A 27,266-nucleotide genomic window follows, 5' to 3' on the forward strand; every position below is an offset into this window, starting at 1 on the left:
TTTTTGTAGTTATTGATATTTCCTTCAATATTGTAGAACATACTTTTGTTCTATCACCAATAGCTTCCGCAGCGCGCGCGACCAAAGATATTTTATAGCATTTATTTTACACCTTGAGTTACGTTACTAAAGTTTTAGTAAGGACCCCTAATCTTTTCTAGCAATAAATATAGCCTATGTTACTCAGGGTGAATGCAGCTTTCTAATGGTGAAAGAAATTTTGAAATCGGCAAAGTAGTTTTTGTGTTTATTCATTACAAGCATACATACATACAATAATACAAATCTTTCCTCTTTATAATATTAGTGTAGATACAGTAATCCTGCCTACAACATGGTATTCTTATAATGCAGTATCATACTCTTATTATGCGATTTTATATGGCAACAATTTCAACAGATGTTTGAAATAATTAAAAAAAATCTTTTCATAATTAGGTACTCATGTGCACATTATATTTTAGATTTTTTTTTATACAACTTAGAATGGCAAACAAGCTGATGGCCTATCTGATGGAAAGTGGTAACCGTCGTCTATAGATATGAGCAGTACCGTGGACATAACAGAGTATACTGTTTCACCCATGATACCCCCATGCATTGCCATTCCTGAGGACTCAGGTGTTATTCCTCTGTACCCTGTAAATTCACGCCACATCCCACCCTTCAAACCGAAACACAGCCATGCAAACACAACTGCTTCACGGTAGAAACACGAATGAGACAGAGGTACCCAAGTAATCGACTTTTGTACAAAGTCTCCCTCTGGATAGATAATCTTTATTACCACTAACAAAATTAAAAAAATCACAATAAAAAGAAAAAAAAATCAGTTCAATTTGCTGGTTGCTATATCCCAATCCCAATATATACCATATCCCAATCTTTAAATGCAAACACAACTACTTCATGGCAGAAATAAGAATGGAACAAAAATACCCAAGCAGATGAATTTTTGTACAAAGTGTCTCCCTAATCCAGCCTTCCCAAAATGGGTGATAACGGCCCCTTGTGGGTGCTGCAGACTTAAAGGGGGGCAGTAAGAGATCCAGAAAAAAAGTGGGGGCTGTGTAGAGGCTTGGGGGGTGATTTGTTGAACTTGAAGTAATAAGGGTTTTTATGTTGGTGAAAAAAAGGGGTGCACTAAAAAATATAATTTATTCTCAAAGTGAGCAGTAAACAAAATAAGTTTGGGAACCCCTGCTCTAATCAAATTACACATTGTGTAATCTATACTAAGATTATAGTGAGGAAGGATTTGTTTATTTGTTTGTAATGGATAAACTCATAAACTAACTCAACCAATTTTAAAAATTCTTTCACCTACAGAAAGCTACATTATCTGTGAGTGACATAGGCTATAATTATAATTTTCCTTAAATTTTATCCATCTATGCAAAGCCGGGGTGCATAGCTAGTTTTAAATAAAAGTTCCTAACAGCTATTGATTTTATTCAAATCAATTTAGTGTCTTTTAATATAATATTTAAGATGTATATATTTACAGTCCTTTGATATTAAATTCTCTGTCTACCCCATTTGGAACATGGTGTGAAGATTCTTAATAACATAAAACTGAACCATACCTACTTATTTATTTAAAACATTTATGTACTTATGCAATTTCTTCAAATAATTTAAATTAGACATATAAACATTTGTATAAACTTTTTCTTACTTTTTTAATTGAACCTACAAACTGATAGGGCACTTGAATGGAGTGTCAATCTTCACCTGAATAATATACATGAATAACACCATAAAAAAACCCCAAAATACCTGAACTATGGCAATATAGTAACACCCTTTTATGTGTTGATATACCAGAGAAATAATGAACAGCCTGAGCTACCCACTGATTCAATCATTCTTTTGAATAAGGCACCATTATGATAGATGAGTTAATAAAAATATTATAAGTTTATCTATACTCAATAGGTAGGTACATAGTTCAACGACAAAAAATAAATAGACTTACTAATTTGTTGTACAGCCATCTGTTGTTGCTGGTGGGCAGCGGCGGCGGCATGCGCGGCCGCCGCCTGTGCGCTCAGTACGTGGGCCGTCAGCTCGCCGCCGACCAACCCTCCGTCCAGTACTTCCACACCACCCAGCGCCCCGCTGGAATACAATCCCATCATTGTCACAACTGATCGTCAACTGATCAGAATAACTAAATTCAGTTTACGCAACGCGATTTCAAGTTAACGCTTTCACTGAATCTGTGACGCTTGAGCGGGAATCTATGAAAACAAAACACGGTTTTTTTTTCTTTTTATTTCTGTAACCGGCCAGTTGCATAAATGAAGAAAACTTTTTTTGCTTCGACGACAACTTTAATTTTTAATATCTTATCAAAGCAAAGTAATTACATTTCAAATAAAGCGATCATATTACAAGCAAATTCTAAGAATTCGCTTATAAGTACAAATGTTAACAATATATTGTTTATGGTTATAATTACGTTACGTCATTAATTTCAAACAATCCCTACATACCTGTCATTAATGTCACAAACTTGACGTTTAATTACGATAGAACGTAAACAAAAACGAGTCGGTTTTTATCAATTTTTTTTTAATGAATTAATTATGAATATGTAATACATTTCGAACTTTCCAATTTGAATTATAAACTAAATATGTTAAATTAAGTGTACCTAGAAAATATAATAAAATACATAATTTAATAGTTATACGCCGTAATGCATTCAGTAGCCGAGTTGACCCCACTAGAACGTGCCGTTGCATTAAGGTCAACGTTAAATAATTACAATAGGGATTAATTATGAAGGGTCCGGATACTAGGCCACAGTATTTTTGTGACTATCTCTGCTTACTCTCGTAAAGTTTTTTAATTAAATTTATTTACTAATTTACAGAACATATTAATAATAATAATAAACAAATATGTTCTCTTATTTTAATTTCTTAAATGTGTTTATATTGAAAATTTATTTTTTTTTCGGAATATTAAACAAATTCATATATGTATTTATTACATTATGTACCTATATTCATTTAAGTTTATTAAATATATAAGTTAAATGTATAGGTAGTCAAATAATTATAAATATTTGTGTTTTTATACGTTTACGTATTACTTAGAAATAACATTTCGTAAATATTTCAAAGTAAGCCGAAATACATTTCTATTTCATATTAAATAAGTATAGGTACATATGAATTACAATTTTATATAAAAATGCACCGCGATGTTTTCTTCTAACCTTTGTTTCAAAGTCAATTTATTAGTTTTACAATAAGTAAATAGTCAGTTTTCTAAAATAAAGGTACGTGTCTAGATCTTTTCGAGATACATTTCATTTCACTATAAATAAGCCAATTTTTATATCACCCAACCAGCTGATTGAAACAGACACCGAGTTGCGCATTTCATTTTTCAATTTCAAGTATCTCCTATCTCGTTCTAACCCTTCCTGTGCTCTTATTCCCTTATTATATATCCTATCCTTTTTTAACGCACTTGGCTCCATCTGTTTATCTCTCTCGGTGGCACATAGCAGGGTGAGTGTAAAAACCTCTCGCGGGTTATGGGCTACTGGTATTCAGGCGCGGTTTCTGTCTTCAAATATTTGATTTAGTTTGTCATTTTATTGAATATTTCAATAAAAGGTTCGCCTCAGTAGAATTTAAGCTAAAGGTTTTTGTTGGCAATATCGTGACCGGAATAATAAGGTACTGTTGCTGTTACCACATTTACAGAAGTATATACATTTTTATATCATTACACATCTCTTTATAACTCAAAACAATGGTCTATAAAGAGTATCAAACTTGGGAAATTTATTTTTTTTATTTATTTATTTAACACTTTATTGCACCAACATAACATGATTGGTTAAAACAATTTTCAATACGTATAGTGTAGTACAAAAGGCGGTCTTATTGCTAAGCAATCTCTTCCAGACAACCTTTGGGTAGAAAGGATTAAAGCATAAGTAGGTAGGTGGCGCGTTAAAAAAGATAGATTTGTAAAAAATAATATTTGTGACAGCATAGTCATATACATATACATACATAAATAAACACATACAACCAAACATATACATATATATACATACACATACACATATAAATATATATACATACATATACATATATACGCATAAATACATATAAATATACCATATTAATACACATATATATAACACACATAAAACTGGAAATACGTAGGACTAAGTGATTATAAGGATAGGTAGTGGGCTTTAACTAAGTTTTTAAAAATGGGCAACGATTAAGCGCACCGTATAGAGGTAGGGAGTGAGTTCCACAAACGAACTGCTTGCACGGAAAAGGATTTGGAGTAGAAAGAGGAAGAATGGGTAGGAATTATGAGTTGGAGGTTGTCAGTACTACGTAAAGAATAAGAATTAGAATTGCTCTCTCCAAGAAACATAAAACGTTCTTTTAAATAATGAGGTGTAACTGGATTAAAGAGAATTGAGTAAAGAAGGGAAAGGATGTGCCAGTTACGACGAAGACGGATAGAGAGCCACTTGAGTCGTGTACGATATTGGGATACATGGTCATATTTGCGAAGTCCAAATATGAACCGTATACATAAATTTTGAAGACGCTCAAGTTTATTTAACTGCTCTTCAGTGACATTTGAATAACAGGAATCGGCGTAGTCAAGGATGGGGAGGAGCAATGTATGAGCAAGCGCAATTTTGGTATCCATAGGAAGAACCTTACGCAACCTGTAAAGGGATCCAGTTGCCGCAAACATCTTCCTGCTAATCTCAGCAATCTGAGGTGACCAGGATAAAGTACTATCAAAACAAATGCCGAGATTTTTAACGCGGTCGCTGTAGTTTAACTTCATTCCATTAAAAACTACAGAAGGAAGGTCATTCAAAGCCACTCTGGAAATGTAACTAGGGCTACCTATGATTATAACCTGGGTCTTGGTCGGATTTACAGCAAGACCATAGGATTTGCTCCAGACAGATATACGTTCAAGGTCTTCGTTTATTGTATTTACTGCAACAGAAATATTAATAAGAGGAGCCCGGCAGTAAATTTGAAGGTCGTCTGCATAAAGATGGTAGGAAGACCGAAGCTGAGATGTGATATTGTTGATAAATAAGGCAAATAAAAGAGGAGATAAGACGCCACCCTGGGGCACGCCCGCAGATGTACTGCACCAAGATGACAAAGAGTCGTTGATACGAATACGCTGCCGACGTCCAACCAGGTAACTACGAAACCATTCAATTGCCGTTGGAGATATGTTGAGAGAAGTCATCAGTTGCAACAAAATGTCGAAATCGACGGTATTAAAAGCATTACTGAAATCTAATAATGTTAAAACTGTCAGCTCTGAGCTATCCATTCCGAAACGGATATCATCAGAGATCTTTACAAGAGCAGTAGTCGTGCTGTGACCTGCGCGGAAACCAGATTGCAAAGGATTAAGAAGGTTATTTTTGGACAGAAACAAGTTGAGTTGCTGATGTACTAACTTTTCCAGAGCTTTGGAAAGGAAGGGAAGAATGGATATAGGTCGATAATCGGAAAAAACTGTGGGGATATTTTTTTTAGGTAGGGGGATAATAAAGGCTTCTTTCCAGATATGAGGATATTTAAATCCTTTTAAATTTGGATTTTCAATCTAAGTTTTAAATTTAGATATTCACTCTAGTTTATTGCCCCGACCAGAAATCCTAAGTAAGTTACAGTCATAAGTTCTAATCATGTGGAAAACAAACTTTTTATGTCAGTTTAAATAACAGAGATAACTTGATAGTAAGCACTGTTAACGAATCTAATTAATCCAAGAGTCGGTGGTAAGTTAGGCCTTGTCACGTTGGATTTAAGTCTGCTCCCGAGAAGTCGACTGTTACGTTCTTAGCAACGCAAAATAGCTTTAATTACTTAATACAGGATTACAGAGTCGTGTACTCTTAATTTAATGAAATATTTCCGACATAAATATATTTCGAAGCCTGATCACACATAATGGCAAGTTAGATTTAATCAAAATGTTAAAGAGTACGTAACAATAGCGTAAAATAAATATAATTGTCTCTTATAAAAAGGAAATACGAATTTACGCATTTTATCATAACAAAATTGATAAGGAAGCAATACAATAAATAGTAAAACCTGTCAATTGCAAACATTATCAGAATTTATTCAGAAGTGGCGAAATCCACACTTCAAAAATATATAAGCGAATTGAGAACCTTATTGCGTCTTACGAATTTATTTAACAATTTTTTTTTAACTATATCACGTCTATTTGTAATATTTATAATAATGATAATTTAGTTACAGTGAGCGTAACACTTAATCCTTAAGTCTTAAGAAATGTAAATTAGTGAAACCAAAACACCTGCTCCGAGACTCGTGAGCCGGGATTTACGTGGAAATAAAAAGAATTATCATACTATTTGCTTACGTAATCTTCTTCTTAAACTTATGATGGATGCCCGACGTTATAAATATTTTTCTTTTATGAAACGCCCCAACTATAAATCAAGAAAAATGTAATTTATCTTTTTCTGGTCCATACAATTTGTGGTTCCATTCAGTCTACACGTCCTACTTTACCAATGATGGCTCTGGACAATTTTAAATCTTTCTAATTGAAATTCACGTCGTTTGTTGCTTTAAAAGTTTAAACGAATATAACAGTTATACATAATAGAATCAAATATTGTATAAAAAGGTTGCCTGTAAGAGATCGTTCTTAGCAATAAGGTCGCCTATTGTTTTCTCAGTGTAATATTTTTTTGTAATTGTTCGTATTTCTATTAATATTAAAGGACTAAGTGAGGGCAAGAGATGGGCAGCAGCGGCCCTCTTAAAAAATCTCCTAAACCTAACTGCCAATCCACCTGCCTAGCGTTGGCAACTACTGACAAATTCTTCCAAGGGGGAGGCTTATGTTAAGCAGTGGACAGTAAAAGGCGGATATGAAAATAATAGTAAATTTACGATTGTAATCTTTTGAAGGAAACAGTAAAGAGTATCTATCTATCTATATATTATATATTGATCGGATAGCAGCACCTTTGGCTGCAATATGACTTGCTTACCAGAGGGAAACTTTGTACAAAAGTCGATTGCTTGGGTACCTCTGTCCCATTCGTGTTTCAACCGTGAAGCAGTTGTGTTTGCATGGCTGTGTTTCGGTTTGAAGGGTGGGATATGACGTGAATTTACTGGGTACAGAGGAATAACATCTGAGTCCTCAGGAATGGCAACGCATGGGGGTTATCATGGGCGAAACAGTATACTCTGTTATGTCCATGGTACTGATCATGTCTATAGGCGACGGTTATCACTTTCCATTAGGTTTAGTAGAATGGCAAACAAGCTGACGGCCCGTCAGCTTGTTTGCCATTCTAAGTTGTATAAAAAAAAAAAAAGAAAAAAGAGTTCTTTTGAAAATCATCACGGTCATATCTAGGTAAATTGGTTTCAATGTTCCACTTGATTTTATTTCATTCTCGCCTATCATATGCCACTAGTCTGTCTGTCAACGTGAACTGTACAATTTTCATCTATTACACAACATATGTATATCTAGCGTCACAAATTCCATTAGCAATAAAGTATTTATCGATAAAGACCACATAAATTACTCCATTTACAGGCGCACCGTTCGTGACAGCCATTTCACAGTAACAATCACAGGTTAGAGGTGAGCTTTCGTACAATTCGTTATGAAGCGACAGGCGGAGGGACGTGTGCTCGGATTACTGAATTACAATAGAAGCATAATCCCTTCAAGAGTTATCGTCATTTGCACTTATTGTACGTATTAATAGGATAGTAAATTTTTTATACATATTTTCGCATGTTTAAGATACGTAGAAAATGTAGGTACTTGCAGAAAAATTGGAAAATAAACTTACATATCTTAAATTTGAATATTTTAGACTTTTGTATGAATAATTTTGATTGGGCAGCAGCGTTCCTGTTAAAACATCACCAAAGCTTAATTGCGGTTGCCAATCCGCCTGCCAAGTATGGCAACTACTAGAAAACAAGACAGGGAAGCTTATGTCCAGCAGTGGACAGATGAAATCTAATATAATGATAATGATGATGATGATTTTGGATAAAGCTAATAAATAATCAACGCAGCGATTAAAAAAATAATTATAATCGGTTGAAAAATGTGTGAAAATATTGAGTAATGAACACATAAAACATAGTCCAAATAAGAATTTAGTCCTTTTGAAGTCGGTTAAAAAGAAACGAACCCGTTTTGCTCAAATTAGGCCGAGTAAAATATATTTCGAAAATGTATCCTATATTTTATGGTTTTAACCTGTCAACAGAGAGCCAGTTGAATCGACATCTAAAAGAAATTTTAGGAAATTATCTGTGAGTCTTCAAACATCTCAATTTCACTCAAATTTCCACCGTCAATCAGCTGTACTTTCATGGCTTTTGTATATGTTAAACCTAATTAATGGTGATGCATAAGGAGTACCAGGGGTGTCACTGTATATTCTATGTTCATATTTATGGTACGTTATAAAAAAGATGAAAACTTTTCGAGTCGCATCTCGACTCATTCATTGAACTAGGAATGCCACAATACATTTTTTTCATATTCGAAACTGCCGAATAACAAGGAGGTACTGCGAAAAAATTTCATGTAATCTTATAAATTTAAATAGAGAAAAAAAAAATCTGAATGCAAAGAACAAAGAAATAATTAAAAGTTAACCTCGGAAATTGTAAGTATTTCCGCGTAAGCAGTTTGTAATATAATAAATTCAGATATTATGAAAACGAAGTATTGAAAAGCTTCCCAGAAACAGAAATAAAGTATTTTTAAGTCAATATTTCTATAAGTGAAAAAAAAAAGGCTTGAACTCTTAACTTTTTTTATTAATAATACTTTAATCCGGTTGTATGTTTCTTATTAAGAGTCATAGATTAAGAAAACTATCTACGACGTTTACAGATATAAGAATATATTCCTATTACGAAATATTTGAATAGCAAAGTTGACCCTTTTTATTAAAATAGCGAGATTTTACTTCTTTTTAAGTGAGGCAAACAACTTTTATAATAATATTTTGTAATATAATAATTTATATGTGATAGTAAAAGTAAATGACGAAAGTTAAGATGCACAGAAGATAATGAATTAATTTTTTTTTGTTGTTGAAAATCGATAGTTGATTGGGGGCTGTTCATTGAGGGTGTGTAAGGGTGGGCGGCTGGTACTGAGCATGCGCGAGACGGCGGGGCGCGCCGCTGAGCCACGCGCCCTCTCACACGCTCTCCGACTCCCGCCGCCGCCGCCTCGCGCGCCTCTGCCATATTGTCCTGTCACAGCAGTATTGTACCTGTCTACTGCTGCGTCCGGACAAGTTGGTGGAGGTGTCGCCAGCTCAGCAAATCACCAACAACGGGATCCGTCGACAACACTTGGTATACAGTGCTGCGTCTTTTTTTCAGATCCACCCAGCCAGGGAGCGGTCGGCGAGCCCCCGGTCTAACAAGTGTTAGTGTGTGCGTGTGCCGTCCGGTTAACGAAAGAAAAGTGTAAAATAAGTGTATAGATAATCCAAATATAACAATTAAATAGTTCGAAACGTGAAATTTACAGCCTAAGGGTGCATTTATCGAGCGACGTAACGCGCATGCGCGCGCCATCGCTGCATCTTCACTTTACGACGCGGCCATTTTCTCGTGGCTGGTTTCGCATGAAAATCAAATTACACCCGTTTTCATAATTCAATTCAGTAAATAACTACTTGCATAGATTAAGAAACTAACTGTTAATTTATTATTATAACAAACATAGAGCACAGTTACATATTTGAGTTTTTGAATTTAATTTTCCATAGACAATCTGAAATTGTTATAAACCTTTTAATTTTTTAAATCTTTCTAGCTAGAGAAGCTAAGGGCACAATGACATTAAATATAAGTAAATGCTCCTCCAACAAGGAGTGGCTTTCGCTCTACAAGAGCGAAAGGTGGGTGACCTCATCGTAAGTAGGCACTTAATTTGTAATATAATTTCTAAGCATACGACCTGCCTTAATGCTTTTTTTAATGGGATAATAATGAAATAGTAGAAGGATGATAGGTGGGGGCGGAAGCAGTCTATCATGACGAGTTCATCTAGAAATAATCAAGTTGCTTTTCAGCCCGCGTGGAGGTCGACCTATAATAGTCTATATTTTTTAATAGGGTGAGAAACCGCTATACGCTGTTTCTATATCGGTATACGCTGGCGGGGCACCAGTGAGAAAGTATAGGTGAAGATGAATACAGACCAATTGGCCCATCGTGACGAATTCAACAAGAATTAACCGTGATAGTTTTTAAATGGGACCGCGTGGGGGTCGACCTGCAAGGGTATATAGTTAACAACAGTTAGTCTAGTACTAGCAAACTGTTCTTAAATAGCTGCAATGATCGCTTACTATTACTCCAGAATTTTTTTAACGTACGATAATGGAATGGTAGCCCCGCCTGCGCTAACGAAATACACTGGCGGGGCACCAGTGAGGGGTGATAGGTGAGGATGAAAGCAGGATAGTTAGCCCATCGTGATGAATACAACTGGAATTCAGCACCATGGTTTGCAGGGGACAGGAGGGGGGGGGGGAGGGCTTTAAGGTATGTCATAATATGCAACGTAACTGTAAGATATAAATCTCTATGCAGTACAAAACAAAGTCGCTTCCCGCCGTCTGTACACTCAGATCTTTTTATACAACTTAGAATGGCAAACAAGCTGACGGCCCACCTGATGGAAAGTGATAACCGTCGCCTATAGACATGAGCAGTACCATGCACATAACAGAGTATACTGTTTCGCCCATGATACCCCCCATGCGTTGCCATTCCTGAGGACTCAGGTGTTATTCCTCTGTACCCAGTAAATTCACGCCATATCCCACCCTTCAAACCGAAACACAGTCATGCAAACACAACTGCTTCACGGTAGAAACACGAATGGGACAGAGGTACCCAAGCAAATGACTTTTGTATAAAGTCTCCTTCAGGTGAGTATAATTTTCTAAATATAGTCACATTAATTATTATAATTTGAAAAAATTAATTGTTGAATTTCTCGCGGTATCTTCTCAGCAGATAACAACGTCCCGAACCCAGCAGGACAATAAAAAAAAATGGCGATTTAAAAATGTTTGTAAACAAGTCAATTTGAATAAATGTTATTTCTATTCTATTGTTTTGTGTTAATTTGTTAAAATATGACGTTAGTTGTCTTGAGCCTTTTGGGTCACCGACTTACATATCAAATTTCAATTCAGACGATCCAGTTTCGAAGCAAATTGGCTGGGCTGAATACAAACTGTTTTTTTTTTTATCTATTTAAAAACTAATTTACTAAGTTTTGGCATCTATAAAAATGAAGGGTTACAGTGAAAACTATTTTATTTATTTAGGCGCGAAATTCATGTTATCTAAAAAAAACAATACACGAAAAAAAAATTATTCTTGTTCATAATTTTTTTTTTTTCATTTATTGTGACTTTGGCGAAAGCCATCAGCCAAAAAGTAACAATTACAAGGTAACAGAATATAAAATTACAAGACAAATTACAAAAATTATTATAGTTATAAATTAATTATAATATACTAAGAAAGTAAGTTAAGTAGAAAAGTATAAGTTACAATTACATATTTAAATTTCACCAATTGTTGAAGTAATATAATTAAAAATTTCTTGGTACAAAATGGTATGTCTTAGTAGATCCTACACTGAAGTAGGAATATTTTGACTTGTTCATAAATATCAACAGAAAAAGCAATCACTATTTTATTAATAAGTCGGCACTCACCTTATACTGACGAAATTGGAAAATGATTCTATGTAACCTTAAAGTAATATTGTTCTATATGCTATATATAATACTACACGATAAAATATGAGAAAATGAATTTCAAATTGGCTCATTTATTCATGTCGTTTATTTATAACATGACACTCTAAAATAATGGAAATCATACCTTATAACTACTTTATAATGTAAAATTTTCAGATTATATAAATTGGTTACATGTATAGTTTTTCTATAAACGTTTTTAGTTCAAAGTGATTTGAACTTGTAAGCATTTGTCCAGTTTACTAATTATCCCAACTGTACCTAATATCAGTCTGAATCAATTAGCAATGAGACGTATGTCTGTCTCTTACTGGCGAGGTCATGACCTTTGGACGCGGAGCGATCGAACTTGTCGACCCAAAAGATCACATTACGAGTTGCAAATATCGCTGCTATTTTGATTAGGAATATTAAAATAAATATGGGGTGATTCGACCTGACCTGTTATATAAATAGATATGTTTCCAGAAACTCCATTACTCAATGGAATGGAATAGAAAAATCAATTTGTGATTGGGCTGTGTAGGTAAAGTCCTTCGCCTTTTGCAAAGACTTGGCGGGAAATTAATTGAAAAAAAAAGTCCCATCTAAATAGTCTTGGATTAGACAAAATTGTTTCTCGACGTGATGTGGCGTATTTTCCTTGAGAATCTTTTTATTTTTTTATCTATGCTTGGTAGTTTTTTTTTTCACTTCAGAGGGGACAAAGAACTATTTCCATTACGCTTAAGTGAATATCGATGACACCATCCTTTTCAATCGACTTCAAAAAAGATTCGGTTATATTTTTTTATGAATTCTCTTAGTAACTCATACCTTATGTGCTGCGTTAGTTGTAAACCAATTTGGATATCACAGATATCACAGATAAACACATATAAGTTCCATAGAAAATTTAGAAAAACCGTAATAATTGCTGTATATGTTATAATTGAAATCGATTTTCTTTGTGGAAGATAACGGTTAGGTTATTAGTTATTTTATTATAAATAAATATCCCCAATAACAGATATGTCATTGACCAATGACAAATTTTACATTACTACATTATATATTGGACAAAGTTTATGTAGAAAGTATGCAAGCGGGTTGTATTTGAATTTGGTAGGGTTATACGGCCGTATAACATTTTTTATACGGCCTTATAGCCTGCTATGAATTGACAATTTTATCACTCCTATGTAATTCCTTGTTCTTAGGTACACACAAAACACGCACACGAGTGTAATCACTCAGCGAATTGAGAAAAATGACAATTGTTAGTGTATCATTCGTTCTCTTTTTACTAATTATGTTTGCATAAGAAGAAAGGAGGCAACCATATGATTTACAGTTGTTATTTATTTTATACCTTCTATGTAATACTTTGTTCTTAGAGCCCAATAAAAGAAAAAAGAAATCGCATCACTACCGTGCTTGTTGTTCTTAATTCGAAATTTAACCGTTACGCTTTCAATGTTGACATTAGACCACAGAATATCCAATACCACGATTAGTCATTACCGAGTAACACCCAACCGCAAAGGAGACGCAATAGTGTTTTTCGCTTGCAACATTTCGTAAGTTCACGCTGACTCGGCCGTCTCGAGTGATTGGCGAATCGATTTAGTTAACGATAGCCGCAATCGAGAATTTTATTGGTACACATTAAACATCCCCAGTGACTGGCACGTCGGAGTTTTAGATTAAATAATTTGCTTTTTTTTTAAGTGGGCGGACAGCGTCCCGCTTGTGACTGATACATTTTTCAGTAAGCACTTTTTACAGGGGGGAAGGGATTGTTAGTAATGGGGAGGTTAGTCCCCGTCGCTACCAATATACCTTATCAGGTAGACCTGCGGTCCCCCCTGGAAACCATCGTGACTAATTTATCGTTGAATTCGTCACGATGGGCTAACTGATCTGCCTTTTCACCAATTATCTCTCACTGGTGTCTCGCCAGTGTATACTGGTAGCGCGGGCGGGGTTACCATTTCATTATTACCCATAAAAAAAGCACTTTTTACATTTAACAAGTTTAATTAGAGTTATAGCAAGCTGGTTTACTATCCTAATTTATAAACCCTAAATGACATGTCTTCAGGAAAACCCTTAAAACAATAATAGAGACAATAACGGGCCATTGTCCTTTAAACAAACATTTATACACAATAGGAGCCACAGACAGCACTCTATGTCGAGGCTGTTTCGACACCGAAGAAACGGCTGCTCACGTAATCCTGGAATTTGAAGCTGTGGCCCATCAACATTTAGAAATCCTCGGAACGGTGAGGTCGTTCCGCGAGGCCTGTGAAGATCCCAGGAAGCTTCTGTGCTGCTGTACGGAGCTGGGCTGGCTGTACTGGCCACGACACATACGCATAATGGCTCAAATGAGAAAAGCTTAGCTTGGAAAATAGTCCAAATTACATTATATTATATTATAATATATCTTCAAATCTTGTGGATACCAAAAAGTTTGTGATTTTTTTTTATAAAATATAACAGAGTATTTCTCAAGCCCTCATACTATTCTTTATCTATGCTTCCCGGGAATGGCTCACTAAAAAGATTTTTTTTTTTACTTACTATGGTATGATTTTACAATTGTTTTAAAATACTGATTAATAAGAATATAGCCAATCCACATAAGAGATGGCTGTTTTCTGCGTAACTAGCTTTAATTAATTGATAATTTTATCATTTCAAGATTCTACGTTCTAAATTTAAAACGTCATCGTTCATCGGTTTGTTTTTTTCTGGCGATACCTTATCCTAAGAAACAAATTACAAAAAAATTTAGTAAAAATATTCATCTAACATTTCCTTTCTAACCCAACGACAAAAATATATCTAGACATAGTTAACAATCGCGAAGCGTCTCTACAACTGTTTATTTGCCCTCCATAATACTTATTCACAGAATATAAATTTAGTCACGCGCCAAAACAAAACCAAAGACAAAGACGTTATCTTTTTTCTGCCATAACTCCGCCACCGGCACCCTGCGTTTTACGGCCGGTTATGAGCGTGACAGGTCCCACAGACTGCATATATCATGCACCCTTGGTTCTGCGTTTGATGTGTTTAATGGACCATAGAGTTCGGAGTTATGGTTGGAGCAGGCGTGGGGATACTGTCGCATAAACCCTGGACTACACGCACAGATAGCTTCATTAATCAAAACTGTTTTTGCCATAGATAAACAGTACCAGAGGTCCTAATTTTTTTTTTTTTGGTTAAAGTTGAAGCAGAAGGTACATTATGCTTCAATGATCTCATGATTGTCAATGATCTGATTACTAACGACGAATCATTGAAATTAGAAATTATATAAATGCATTGATGTTCTTAGGAGTTAACCTTTTTTTGCATAATGGTGGAAATTTCCATCATAACATTGAATGCTTACAACTTATATAAAAGACCAAGTTCACTTTAAGTTGATTGTGTCTGGGTAATTTTTTAATGTCCATTGCAGAAAAAAAAATATAGCTGTCAAATTTATTGGTTTAACCATTTTTCCTTTAATTTTAAACATGAATTATATCACTTTGATTATATGACTTTGATTTTACTAATAAAAAAAAACATGCAAAGAAGGGTTAATTGATTTTACTCGTAACTTTTTTCTTAATTTTGCCCAAAGATAAACAATTATTACATATTAAAAAGATATATAAAAACTCCATTACTAATTTGTTTACCTTTTACAAGTGTCAAAGCAAAAAGCTTTATAGTAATTAAGATTGTAACCCACAAAAAATAAATCAACTTCAATTGTGGTAAAACCAGTTATTTTAATTTCAAACTAAACTTATTTCGATAAAATTTCAATGGAAGCGATCTAGAAATATATACTTTTAAATAAAAAAAAGAATTTGCCAAATCGGTCTACAATTGACCGAGTTATGAGGTAACAAACATAAAAAAGACAATCTCCTATTTTTTTAAATCAGTTGAGAACTTTTTTTTCTAACAATGATTATTGCAAAAGACAATTTTTTACCATGAATAACGTTAAAAATATATAAATTCGTAACGCACTTCATGGCCTCACTTTCGTCCGCATCTTAATTAACAGCTATAATTAAAGACAAATAATTACATGCTTCACTTTTTCATTGTGCCTTACAATAGACTATCTCAACGCGGAAACGGAAATAGAAAAATATAACCACGTTATACCTTGTCTATGATTATAAAGAGGAAATGTTGCTAAGAAAATGTCCTCTAATTAAAAAAAAAAACTTATATCATTAAAAATGTATATTTGTATCGAAACAAAATAGTATAGACATAGATAATCATAATCTGTTTTTAGGGTTCCGTACTAAAATGGTACAAAGAAATCGATATATATATATATATATATATATATATATATCACTGTTGATTTGACTGACTGACCTAACTGTCATAATAGTTTCTTCACAATAGTTAAGAACAAGTAATTACATAGAAGGAATAATAAAATAAAAACTGTGAATCATATGGTTGCCTCCTTTCTTCATATGCAAATATAATTAGTAAAAAGAAGACGAAAGATACACCATCAGTTGCTATTTTTCTCAATTCATAGCAGGCTAGTGTATAGAAAATGTTTGATATGTCAATTATTAGTCAATGACAAATGTTACATTACTAGATTCTATATTGGACACAGTTTATGTAGACAGTATGTAAGCGGGTTGTATCTGAATTTGGTAGGGTTATACGGCCGTATAACATTGTCTATACACTAGCCTGCTGTGAATTGTCAATTATGTCACTCTTTCTATGTAATTTTTTTTTTTTTTTTTTTTTTTCTTTTTTTGTGTTCTATGTAATTCCTTGTTCTTAGCACAATTGATCAGCCATAGACTTAGTATAACGTAGAGGCCAGCTAACTACCTTTCATCCTCATCTATCATCTCTTACTGGTGGCACACTAGAGTATACTGAAAGCGTAGACGGGGTTACCATTCCATTTTCATACCATTAAAGAAATCTTCAGATTAATTATTATTATTACATGTATATTGACTTATAAAAATCCGAACTTGAATATAAGTTATTGCGTAACAATTCAACAAATAAAAATAAGGCATCCGAATTAATTGTTACTTATTACAATTGCTTAAAATTAAAATTCATTCACGCAGCCATTATTATTGTTTGTTATCATTGAAATGTAACTGAAATAAAATAAAATGCTTCCCAAATGACCGTTCGCATTAACGAAAATTACATTTCAATCATTACTCGCGCGCGATTCGTTGCGATTTCTGTGAGATTGCGCGGGAAACGGTGAACAACCGCCGCCATTAAACAAGTTTTGGACGTAGAGGGCGGTCTTTACGTCGTAATGGATAGAGTTCTAATGGCGGTGAAGTCCGTGAGATATCTTTTTTATTGTCCTAGAAAGATGGGTAATGTTTTCTTTTAATGCGGATATTATGTATGTACGGATTTTTGGAGTAAATGTAACATTACACCTAGATTATATACTTTGAGCATTAATATAATTTTTAAATACAAACAAAATGACCTTTTTATTTCAGTATTGCAAGTAATTGCTTTAAAAATTTGCTAGTTTAGATCGATTTTTTTAATTTAAATTTGTAACTACTTTTAACTACTTGTATACTAAATCATTTACTAGTATTTAATCTGACTTATGTACAATAAAGATTTTTACAATACAATACAATACTTTTTCTGGGGGGGGGGGGGGGTTAGAAGGGTTTGCTAGTAATACGGGCTACCAGTTCCATTGCTAGCAATATATCCTGTCAGATCTACCTCCACGTGGTCCCCCCTGGGAACCATCGTGCTGAAGTCCAGGTGTATTTATCACGATGGGCTAACTGACCTGCTTGTTTATCTTTACCTAATCACCCCTCACTGGTGCTCCGCCAGCGTATACTGTCAGCGTATGTCAGGTTACGGTTCCATTATTACAAAAAAAAAGCGTATATAATATAAAGATACATATGTACATGTTATTTTTTTGATGGGTGACAATGGTATGGTAACCCCGCCTGCGCTAACGGGATACGCTGGCGGAGCACCAGTGAAGGGTGATAGATGAGAATGAAAACAGGCCAGTTAGCCCATCGTGATGAATTCATCAGGAATTAACCATGATAGTTCCCAGGGAGAACTGCGAGGAGGTCGACCTGGTTGAGTATATTGCTAGCAATGAGATTCTCAGTCTCCATTACTAACAATCCCTTTCCCCCCATATGTACATGTTGCTTCTGAAAACCTGTATGTGTGTTTGTGTAGTTTTATACAATTGTTAAGGTGTTAAGGTTCACTTTTCAATATCAATTTAAGGTGCAAGAAAACACACGTCTTTACTGAAATGGATATATTTTCAACTAACTTCAATTTCATAACATTGTTGCTTTTAAACCTACGACGAGACAATAGTAATAGAATGGCATGAAGTTAACCAGTGTTTGTTTCTATTGTTGACATTATAAGTAAATTACGTTAACATGCCGCCCACCAAAATGACTGTAAGTCTTTTTAAACGAGAATTTAAACAAATAACAATATATCTCATGCATATATATATATAACAAATATAAAAGGTAACAAAATATTGTAGTATATAAATTAATTTATAAAATATTAACAACTACATACAAGTTCATTATTTAGAATCAGTTTCAATGTCCACAGGTAAATAACACAGTTTGCTAATAGATCTTTTTACAACACTGTTACCACTTTTCACACTGTAAACTCTAGTAATTCCATCATCTCCAGGGTGTTTTTCGAGCACTCGTCCTAGAGCCCATTTACCAGGCGGTAGTAGGTCATTTTTAATAAGAACTATTTGTCCGATAGCAAATTCCTTTTCTTTTTTAAGCCACTTTGGTCTTTGTTGAAGTCTAGACAAATATTCTTTCTGCCACCGATTCCAAAAATCTCTTAGTAATTTTTGTGTATGTTGCCAGCGGGATATGTTACTAACTTTAACATGCTGTAAATCTGGATTGGGAATGACAATAGGTGCTTCGCCTATCAGGAAATGTCCCGGTGTTAAGGGTTGAATTATGTCACCTGAGTCATCAATCGGACAGAGCGGTCTAGAATTTAGGCACGCCTCTATTTCACAAAGAATGGTGGTCATTTCCTCAAAAGTCAAGTGATTGGTTAATATTCTTTTTAAATGGTACTTAATTGATTTCACGCCCGCTTCCCATAAACCTCCGAAATTTGGGCTATAAGCAGGGATGAAATGCCATTGAGTACCATCGCACGCCAAAGATTCAGCAATTTCCCCTTTAAATTCTAAACAAGCATCCTTCCAGGCAGTTACTAACTCCTTATTTGCTCCTATAAAGTTTCTCCCTTGATCACTCCATAAATGGGAGCACTTTCCTCTTCTGGCAGTAAACCGTTTAAATGCACCAATGAATGCCTCTGACGTCATATCTCCAACCAATTCCAGATGAATGGCTTTAGTAGCCATACATACAAATATAGCAATATAAGCTTTATTTGTTTTCATACCTCTGCCCTTCGATATCAAAATTTGAAATGGACCAGTAAAATCAACTCCGCTCTGCAAGAATGGTCGAGAGGGTGTCACACGTGCTTTAGGTAAATCTCCCATGATCTGGGTTCTAACAGCAACTTTATGTCTCGCACAGATCAAACATTTATTTATGTATCCCTTAATCATACCCTTCCCTCTTACTATCCAGTACTTAGAAGTTAAATACGTCAACATAACTTGTATACCTCCATGTAAAGTTCTACGATGGGCATCAGCGACAATTAAATATGTAAATCTGTTTTTATGATTTAATATGATTGGATGTTTACTCTCTTCATCGATATTAGCGTGTCTGAGCCTTCCGCCCACCCTGAGAATACGTTGTTCATCTAAGTATGGATTTAACGATTTTAGATTGCTGGTTCTTTTTACTGATTTCTTCTTTTCTAATGCTTCTATTTCATCTTCAAAATCTATTTTTTGACTTATTTGTATACATATACGTAATGAATCCTCTAATTCTTGTGTTGTAATAGTATTGTTTATATTTTCTGCCAACAATCTAAACTTTAGAAATCTTTTACAAAATGTTATTACTTTTAACAATTCTGTTAATGTATTATAATTTTCAAATTGTGTATATATATGATTTTCTTTTTCTTCTTCCTTATTATTTATATTTAAGTTTACGTGTATAACCTTTTTCATTTCCTCATCTGTTTGTGTACAACTTGGCTTATGAAAATCTATCTTATGTTCAGACAACCATTTCGGTCCCTTCCACCACAAGTTCGAATTTTGCAAATCTTTAAGATACATACCTCTGGACGCTATGTCAGCAGGGTTGTCTTGTGACTTCACATAGTACCATTGTCTGTTGTTGGTATTATCTATTATTTCTACCACCCTATTAGCAACGAAGGGTTTCCATTTACTGGGTTCTCCAAGTAGCCAAGATATGACAATAGTGGAATCAGTCCACGTAAACACTTGGGACATAGATAATTTCATTGCTTGTGTTACTTGTTTGAGCAATCTTGAAAGTAAGACAGCACCACAAAGCTCTAAACGTGGTAGTGATATTGTTTTCAATGGGGCTACTCTAGTTTGTGCAGCAACAAGTGTGGTTGTTATGGTTCCATCAGAATTTACAACACGACAATATACCACGGCTGCATAAGCTTGCATTGAAGCGTCACTGAAACCATGTATTTCAATAGATTCTTTCTCTTTGTTGAATGTATGTAACCATCTGTCTATACGTATGCCATTTACGTTCTTAAAATCACGTTTTATTGTCCTCCATTCGTCTATTAGTGATTGACTTATCTATTCATCCCAACTGTACTTTTCCATCCAAAGTCGTTGTATAAATATCTTTGTCATTACCAACAATGGTGCTATCCATCCTAAAGGATCATAGAGTTTCTGAATATCTGACAGAATACTACGTTTGGTGATATTCATTGACTCGCTATGTGTACTCGAATTGTATTCAAATTTATCAGTTCTCAAGTTCCATGCGATTCCTAATGCCTTTGTAGTACCATCGATATTGAGATCTAAGTGTACATTAGAGGATCTTTCGCTTGGTTTGATAGATCTCATGAATTCTGCATTATTAGATGACCATTTCTTTAGTTGAAAACCACCTTGTTGTAATAAATATTTTAACTCCTTGGCAGCTGCGATAGCATTTTCAACATTATCACAACCCGATAGAACATCATCCACGTAGAAATCCTCTTGAATTATCCTGGTAGCAATTGGATAGTTTTCACCTTCGTCAATAGATAGCTGTACGAGAGTTTTGATAGCAAGATAAGGAGCTGACGCCGTCCCAAATGTTACTGTGAGCAAACGGTAGTCTTTTATAGGTTCATCAGGATTATCTCTCCATAAAACTCTTTGAAAGTCTTTGTCTTCTTTTGCTATCAAAATCATTCGGTACATTTTTTCAATATCAGATACGAAACAAACAGCATGCATTCGCCATCTCATCAACAGACTTCTAAGATCACCCTGTAGTACTGGTCCTAATAAGAGCTCGTCGTTCAGTGAGATGCCGTTTGAACCTTTGCATGAAGCATCAAAAACGACACGCGTGCTAGTAGTCTCCTTTCCTTCACGAATGACTGCAAGGTGTGGTATGTAAATTGATCTTTTTGAATGTATTTCTTCTTCTGGTACTTCTTCTATATGTTTCATATTTTTGTATTCTTCTATCACTTGTGTGTATTTTTCTTTTAATTGTGGTTGTTTGTTGAATCTTTTCTCTAATTGTAAAAACCTATTCAATGCTATTTCTCTTGTATTTCCGTCCGGTGAAACTGGATTCTCTGTCTTAAATGGTAGCTTCACTATGTATCGTCCTTTATCATTTCTTTTATATGTTTTTTCGTAGATGTCTTCACACAGCCTCTCTTCTTTAGTAAATTTTCTTTTAGTATCCATATCTACCTCCCATATGACTTTCAGCATTTCGTCTACATCTACTGCATGATGTGTAAAAATAAAGTTTGATTCTTGAGTACAATTTTCACCAGAATGTACCTCACCAAATAAAATCCAACCAAGACCTGTTTTTAATGCACATGGTGAGCCAGGTGGACCTTTGATTAAATCAGATTGTAATATTTTAGCATATTCTTTGACACCAAGAAGAAGATCTATGGAGCCTGGAGTACAATAACTTGGATCAGCTAGGTGTAATCCTTCTAGGTGTGGCCAATTATGAACAGCAAGTGATTTTTTGGGTATCTTAGCAGTCAGTTGTTGAGACACGACGTATGCTTCTACTTGTATGCTATAATCCGACTTGTATCTTGAAACTACTTTGAACTGAACTACTTGGTTTACATTCGTTTTCATAGATCCCATTCCGATAATACTTCTTTTTGCTGTTGTTCTAGTGAGTTGAAGTAACTGAGTTGTTTTTTCACTTATAAACGATGATTCCGACCCTGGATCTATTAGCGCCCTTAAGACAGTGGTGTGATCGCGTTCACTTCTTACTATCACCATTGCGGTCGCTAATAGTGCTATCTTCTGCCTAGTATTGCAATTAGACGCTACCATTGTATTGACTCTTATCTCCTCTTGCTCTTCTACATTGCATGGGGATGGTGACACACTCGGTTGTATGGTACCTATTTGACCCGACGTGTCCGGTTTCTTCTGTAAATGTAGAAGAGAATGGTGGCGCTTGTGACATACATGACAGGAAACTGGTGTACGGCATTTCAACACCGAGTGTCCTGGTACTAGACAGTTGTAACAAAGATTATTGTTCTTGGCAAATTCCTTACGTTCCAGGGGGGACAATTTTGTAAACTCCTTGCAATGACATAAGGCGTGGTTATTCTTGCACATGTTACAAGTTTTATTTGGAGTTGTCACGTGGTATGATCTTTCTCTAATAGTTCGCTCTCTAGTGCATGATAATGGTGTAACTAATTCTAATGTACGGAATTGAGATTCTAAGAATTTCTTCAAGTCAGTCCATGAGGGTAGTTCATCTGAATTTTCTTTATAAGAATACGCCTCCCATTGTTTATGTGACTCTGGGTCCAACTTCTGCACGACCAGAAATATGATTATGGGATCCCAAGAATCGGTGGAAATATTCAAATTCTGTAAGTTATTTATGCATTCAGACGTTGTATCCAACAATGCTTTAATTGAATTAGCTGACTGATTCATAATTTTCTTTTGTGCAAATAGTCGTTTTAAAAGAGAGTTAACTATTAGTCGTTTGTTACCATACCTTTCTTTCAGTGTATTCCAAGCTTGTAGGTAGTTATTTTCCGTCACTTGTATATGTTTTAATAAATTCTCTGCTTCACCACCAATACTTGTTTTCAAATAATGTAATTTTTGTACACTACTAAGCGATGTATTGTTATGTACTAAAGAAATAAATAAATCCTGGTAGGCGGGCCACGATTCGTAACATCCTGTGAACAAGGGAATTTGGATTTTGGGTAGCTTCACTTGCACATCCAGGGTACCCTGCACACTTTTTTCAGCTAATCGTGACACTGGTAAAGCAGATAACATATCCTTAAGGTCCGCTTCCAAGCACAAATAAATATCTTCATGTACATAGTATTCTTCATTCACGAAGTATGGTAGTATGCCGCGTTGTTCTTTAGTCGTAATGCGTAATAATTCTTCATGTGATTTTTTGAAAGTTTTCCAATAATCTTCTATGCACTTTAACCGCGACTCGATGTATCCTTTTGTTAATCGTGATTTCGGGCATTTTTTAAGATTTATTTGCGATTTTTTAAATAGATTTCCTGTATCTTCAAGTACACTGATAATTTGTTCCAAAGACGTAGCCATATTTTTTCAATAATCTTCCAATTACTAATTTAAGCAATCTTAGTACTAATTGCTTAGTGAATAAAGATCATTAAATTTGTAAATCTTTATAAGAATACCACTCGGCGATGTACTATTTTTGTTCGATGCGGTTCTATTGTTCTCGCGAAACGGGTCGATGAAGCGGTAATAAACTAATAATCCGGCTCGATTACGGCCATATGTTAAGGTGTTAAGGTTCACTTTTCAATATCAATTTAAGGTGCAAGAAAACACACGTCTTTACTGAAATGGATATATTTTCAACTAACTTCAATTTCATAACATTGTTGCTTTTAAACCTACGACGAGACAATAGTAATAGAATGGCATGAAGTTAACCAGTGTTTGTTTCTATTGTTGACATTATAAGTAAATTACGTTAACAACAATTATTCAATGATGTAAAGCATCATTATGAATGGTTATGCACTATATATTTTGTTGTTTTAAATATGTTTTTATTTTTTAATTTAATCTTACAGTATAATTTCTACCATATACTGAGTAATAAATGTACGTTATGGTAACCCTATTCACGCACACACGATTAAAAAAGTTGACCTGTTTTGGCGAAGCGTTTATATGGAAATACTATTTATTTATTTAATCTATGCTTCACCATATCAGCCTTTAATGAATGAATCAATGAGTATATTTTATTTGCATTATACAATATAGGAAATAAGCAAGACAATTTACAAACACAACGATACAATTGTATAAGTACAGTGAGGCGGTCGTATTGCTGAGAGCGATCTTTACAAGACAACCTTAAGGTAATGGACTAATTGTTGTACAAGTAGGTATAATAGTGCACTTTAACTGTCCACTGCTGAACATAAGCCTCCCCTTGGGGGGTTTTGCTAGTAGTTGCCAGGCTTGGCAGGCGGATAGGCACTCGCAGTTAGGCTTTGGAGATGTTTTAAAAGGGACGCTGCTGTCCATTCCTCGTTCTGCCTTAGTCGCCTTTAACGACACGCACACACGTAAAAGTTTTGTTGTAATACACACGCAATTCGTGTATTACAACAAAACTATTAAATGCGTGGACACAGTGGATGTATGGGCTTAGTCCGAATCCTCATATCATCTCCAATTACATTGGTTATATATATTTTTTTAATAATTAATTTTTACGCATGGCAATCGTGTTCTCAATTTTCGGGGCAAAGTGTATCACATCTATACATATTTATAGAAATACTAGCTGACCCCGTAAACGTTGTTTTACCACTTATTGCGAAATATAAATATCGCGATTAAAAGACAGGGGTTGATTGTAAAACGACGAAAATTTAAAGTTGTGTGTATTTTTCAATGCTAAATCATAATAAAATAAAAATTGAAAAATTTGTTAAAAAAATAAAAAAAAAATTTTTTTGGCGAGGGTCACCCTTATCATTGAGGGGTATGAAAAATAGATGTTGGCCGATTCTCAGACCTATCCGATATGCACACAAAATTTCATGAAATCGGTAAAGCCGTTTCGGAGGAGTTTGATAACAAACACCGTGACACGAGAATTTTATATATAAGATATTACAAACTTACTTGACTTGCATTAATAATTTTTGAGATTTGCGATAGGGTGCGTGATAGCGTACAGTTCACACATTTACCTGAAACAATTTAAGAACAATTTTATTAATAAAAAAAAAAATAGATCTTTGCCCGCTACTCTGTACGCTTGGATTTTAAAAGTAGGAAAATCAATGAAGGCCACTTCTAGATGGCGTAACAAGATAAAAACACACACCAGATTTTAAGTTAGATCGCCGGGAACTGTGAAACTCGCATTTAATTTGGTTCAATAACTTTTACGTAATGTTTTTTTTTTTTATTTATCATTTATGTTATCTCGTTTTTTTTGTATATATATGTTCTAATTTGTGTGCTGTAAGTAATGCAAATAAACTATCTATCTATCTATCTATCTAATGCCGAAATAAACATGATGATAGACGGAGAAAATTATTAAAAAATACTGTTTTGACTAGTGTACTGCTTTATCTAAGATTCATATTTTTTTTTCTTAAATGTCTCCAATGTATAAATGTCATTCAGTAACAATATTATTGTATGTACGTAGATTATAATCTAAGCATAGATTATACGCAAAATTAGAGAAGAATCTACAGAGCATAATGTAGAACATTTGACAATTGGAGGAAGGGTGGATTCCGAAATCTTTGTAGTACAGGTGACAGTGTTGCCACATTTACACTGATGTTTCCGTATAAAATATCATCTTGAATTTTTTTTATGGTATTACTTATTAATTGTATGTTAAGTTAAAATTTAAATTTGGATCTAATATTATAAATGTGAATGTAAGTTTGTTATTTTTTAGGGCTTTAATGGCATAACAAATTATCGTGAAATTTGGTATCTATACTATATGAGATGGAAAATGATATAGGCGTCTTTTATTCCGGTTAATAAATATATATCCGGGGCGAAGTCACGAGTAAAAGCTAGTCTAAGATATAAATCTATATAGATTATTATGAATGAACAATGTTATTGAAAATTCAATTGAATACGCTCCACTGAATTCCACTGAGAAATGTTCTTCGTTTAATATTGTTTGCCATCGAATACTGCGATGTTACGTAGCTAAATTAATAAAGTGCGATCCATCAGTATTGTAAATAACAAAATAAATTAGATAAATATTTTATTTTAAAACATATACATCGTCTGACACGGCTGTATAGGTATTGCTCCTTTGCCTTTGTCCTTATAAAGAAAACAATGGTTTATTATTTTTGGCGGGAAACCTATTGAGTTAATTCTACTTTCGTAAACATTTTAATTTTGATAAATTATCATATATGCAGTATAATTATAAATAAATGGATACACTATTATTATTAAATTCTTTCTATTAGAAAAAAATATGATAAAAATCGACTGACCAAGAACTTTCTTTTATATTACAAATGATAGCAAGCTGAAGTAGAAATGGGCTCGACACGAAAGGTTCTTGAGTGTTGATCCCGTATAAGCAAACGTTTTGTAGGACGACCGCCCTTTAGATGGAGCGCGACCTCAAATATATTGCTGGTAGCTCAGGGCCATTCCTTGTGGCAATCTATGGGGTAGGCTTAGATGAAGGAGGCCTATGTTCAACAGTGGACTGTTAACAGCTGGTCTAATGATGATGACAATGATGGCAAAGGGTGATAAACAAGCATTAAGCCCAGTGTAACACTAAAATCTACAAACAATTTATCCAAAATTATTTTTCTTTAAAAAACTGTTGCTCAATTAGTACAGCGCCATCTCTGCACCATAAAAAGCAAACGAAAAGGTTCGTTTCCAAGTTGAGCGCCAGTTAGTACACCTACCCGCCGTTAGATAGCGCGCTTCGATAGCACAACTCTTTTATTGATTCAACCCCGGGTGGCAAGGTGTTAGGGTGGTACTATTTTCGTTTGAAACACAATCAGAGAACATCTCGACCCGAATTTACTGTTATTGCCTCTGAAATTATGCATATTTGCCTTTTATCTCGTAGCCTGTAGGGGATTGATTTTCCCTCAAGATATTTTTCTTGTTTTT

General features: G+C 34.4%; 2 protein-coding genes across 4 annotated transcripts in view; both read right to left on the reverse strand.

The window, feature by feature from the left end:
• The window catches only part of LOC113523456 (RNA-binding protein Musashi homolog 2), a 185,540-nt gene that overhangs the window by 23,985 nt on the left and 134,289 nt on the right, over nt 1-27,266 (reverse strand). For all 3 annotated transcript variants that reach the window (XM_052894815.1, XM_052894816.1, XM_052894814.1), the window contains exon 2: nt 1,979-2,121. In XM_052894815.1, coding sequence (XP_052750775.1) covers nt 1,979-2,121 — 143 coding nt within the window. The remainder of the gene's footprint in view (nt 1-1,978; nt 2,122-27,266) is intronic.
• LOC128200673 (uncharacterized) lies at nt 20,659-23,968 on the reverse strand. Its single transcript, XM_052894813.1, has one exon. It carries the CDS (start codon nt 23,679-23,681, stop codon nt 20,664-20,666), a length of 3,018 nt encoding a protein of 1,005 aa, XP_052750773.1. The 5' UTR covers nt 23,682-23,968; the 3' UTR covers nt 20,659-20,663.

The sequence above is a fragment of the Galleria mellonella genome, unplaced genomic scaffold (assembly GCF_026898425.1).
Source record: "Galleria mellonella isolate WM207_F2 unplaced genomic scaffold, CSIRO_AGI_GalMel_v1 utg232, whole genome shotgun sequence".
In the NCBI taxonomy this organism is placed as follows: Eukaryota; Metazoa; Arthropoda; class Insecta; order Lepidoptera; family Pyralidae; genus Galleria; species Galleria mellonella.

Coding starts and splice junctions, on each gene's coding strand:
- LOC128200673 (XM_052894813.1), bottom strand. CDS start 23,681: ATGGCTACGTCTTTGGAACAAATTATCAGTGTACTTGAAGATACAGGA.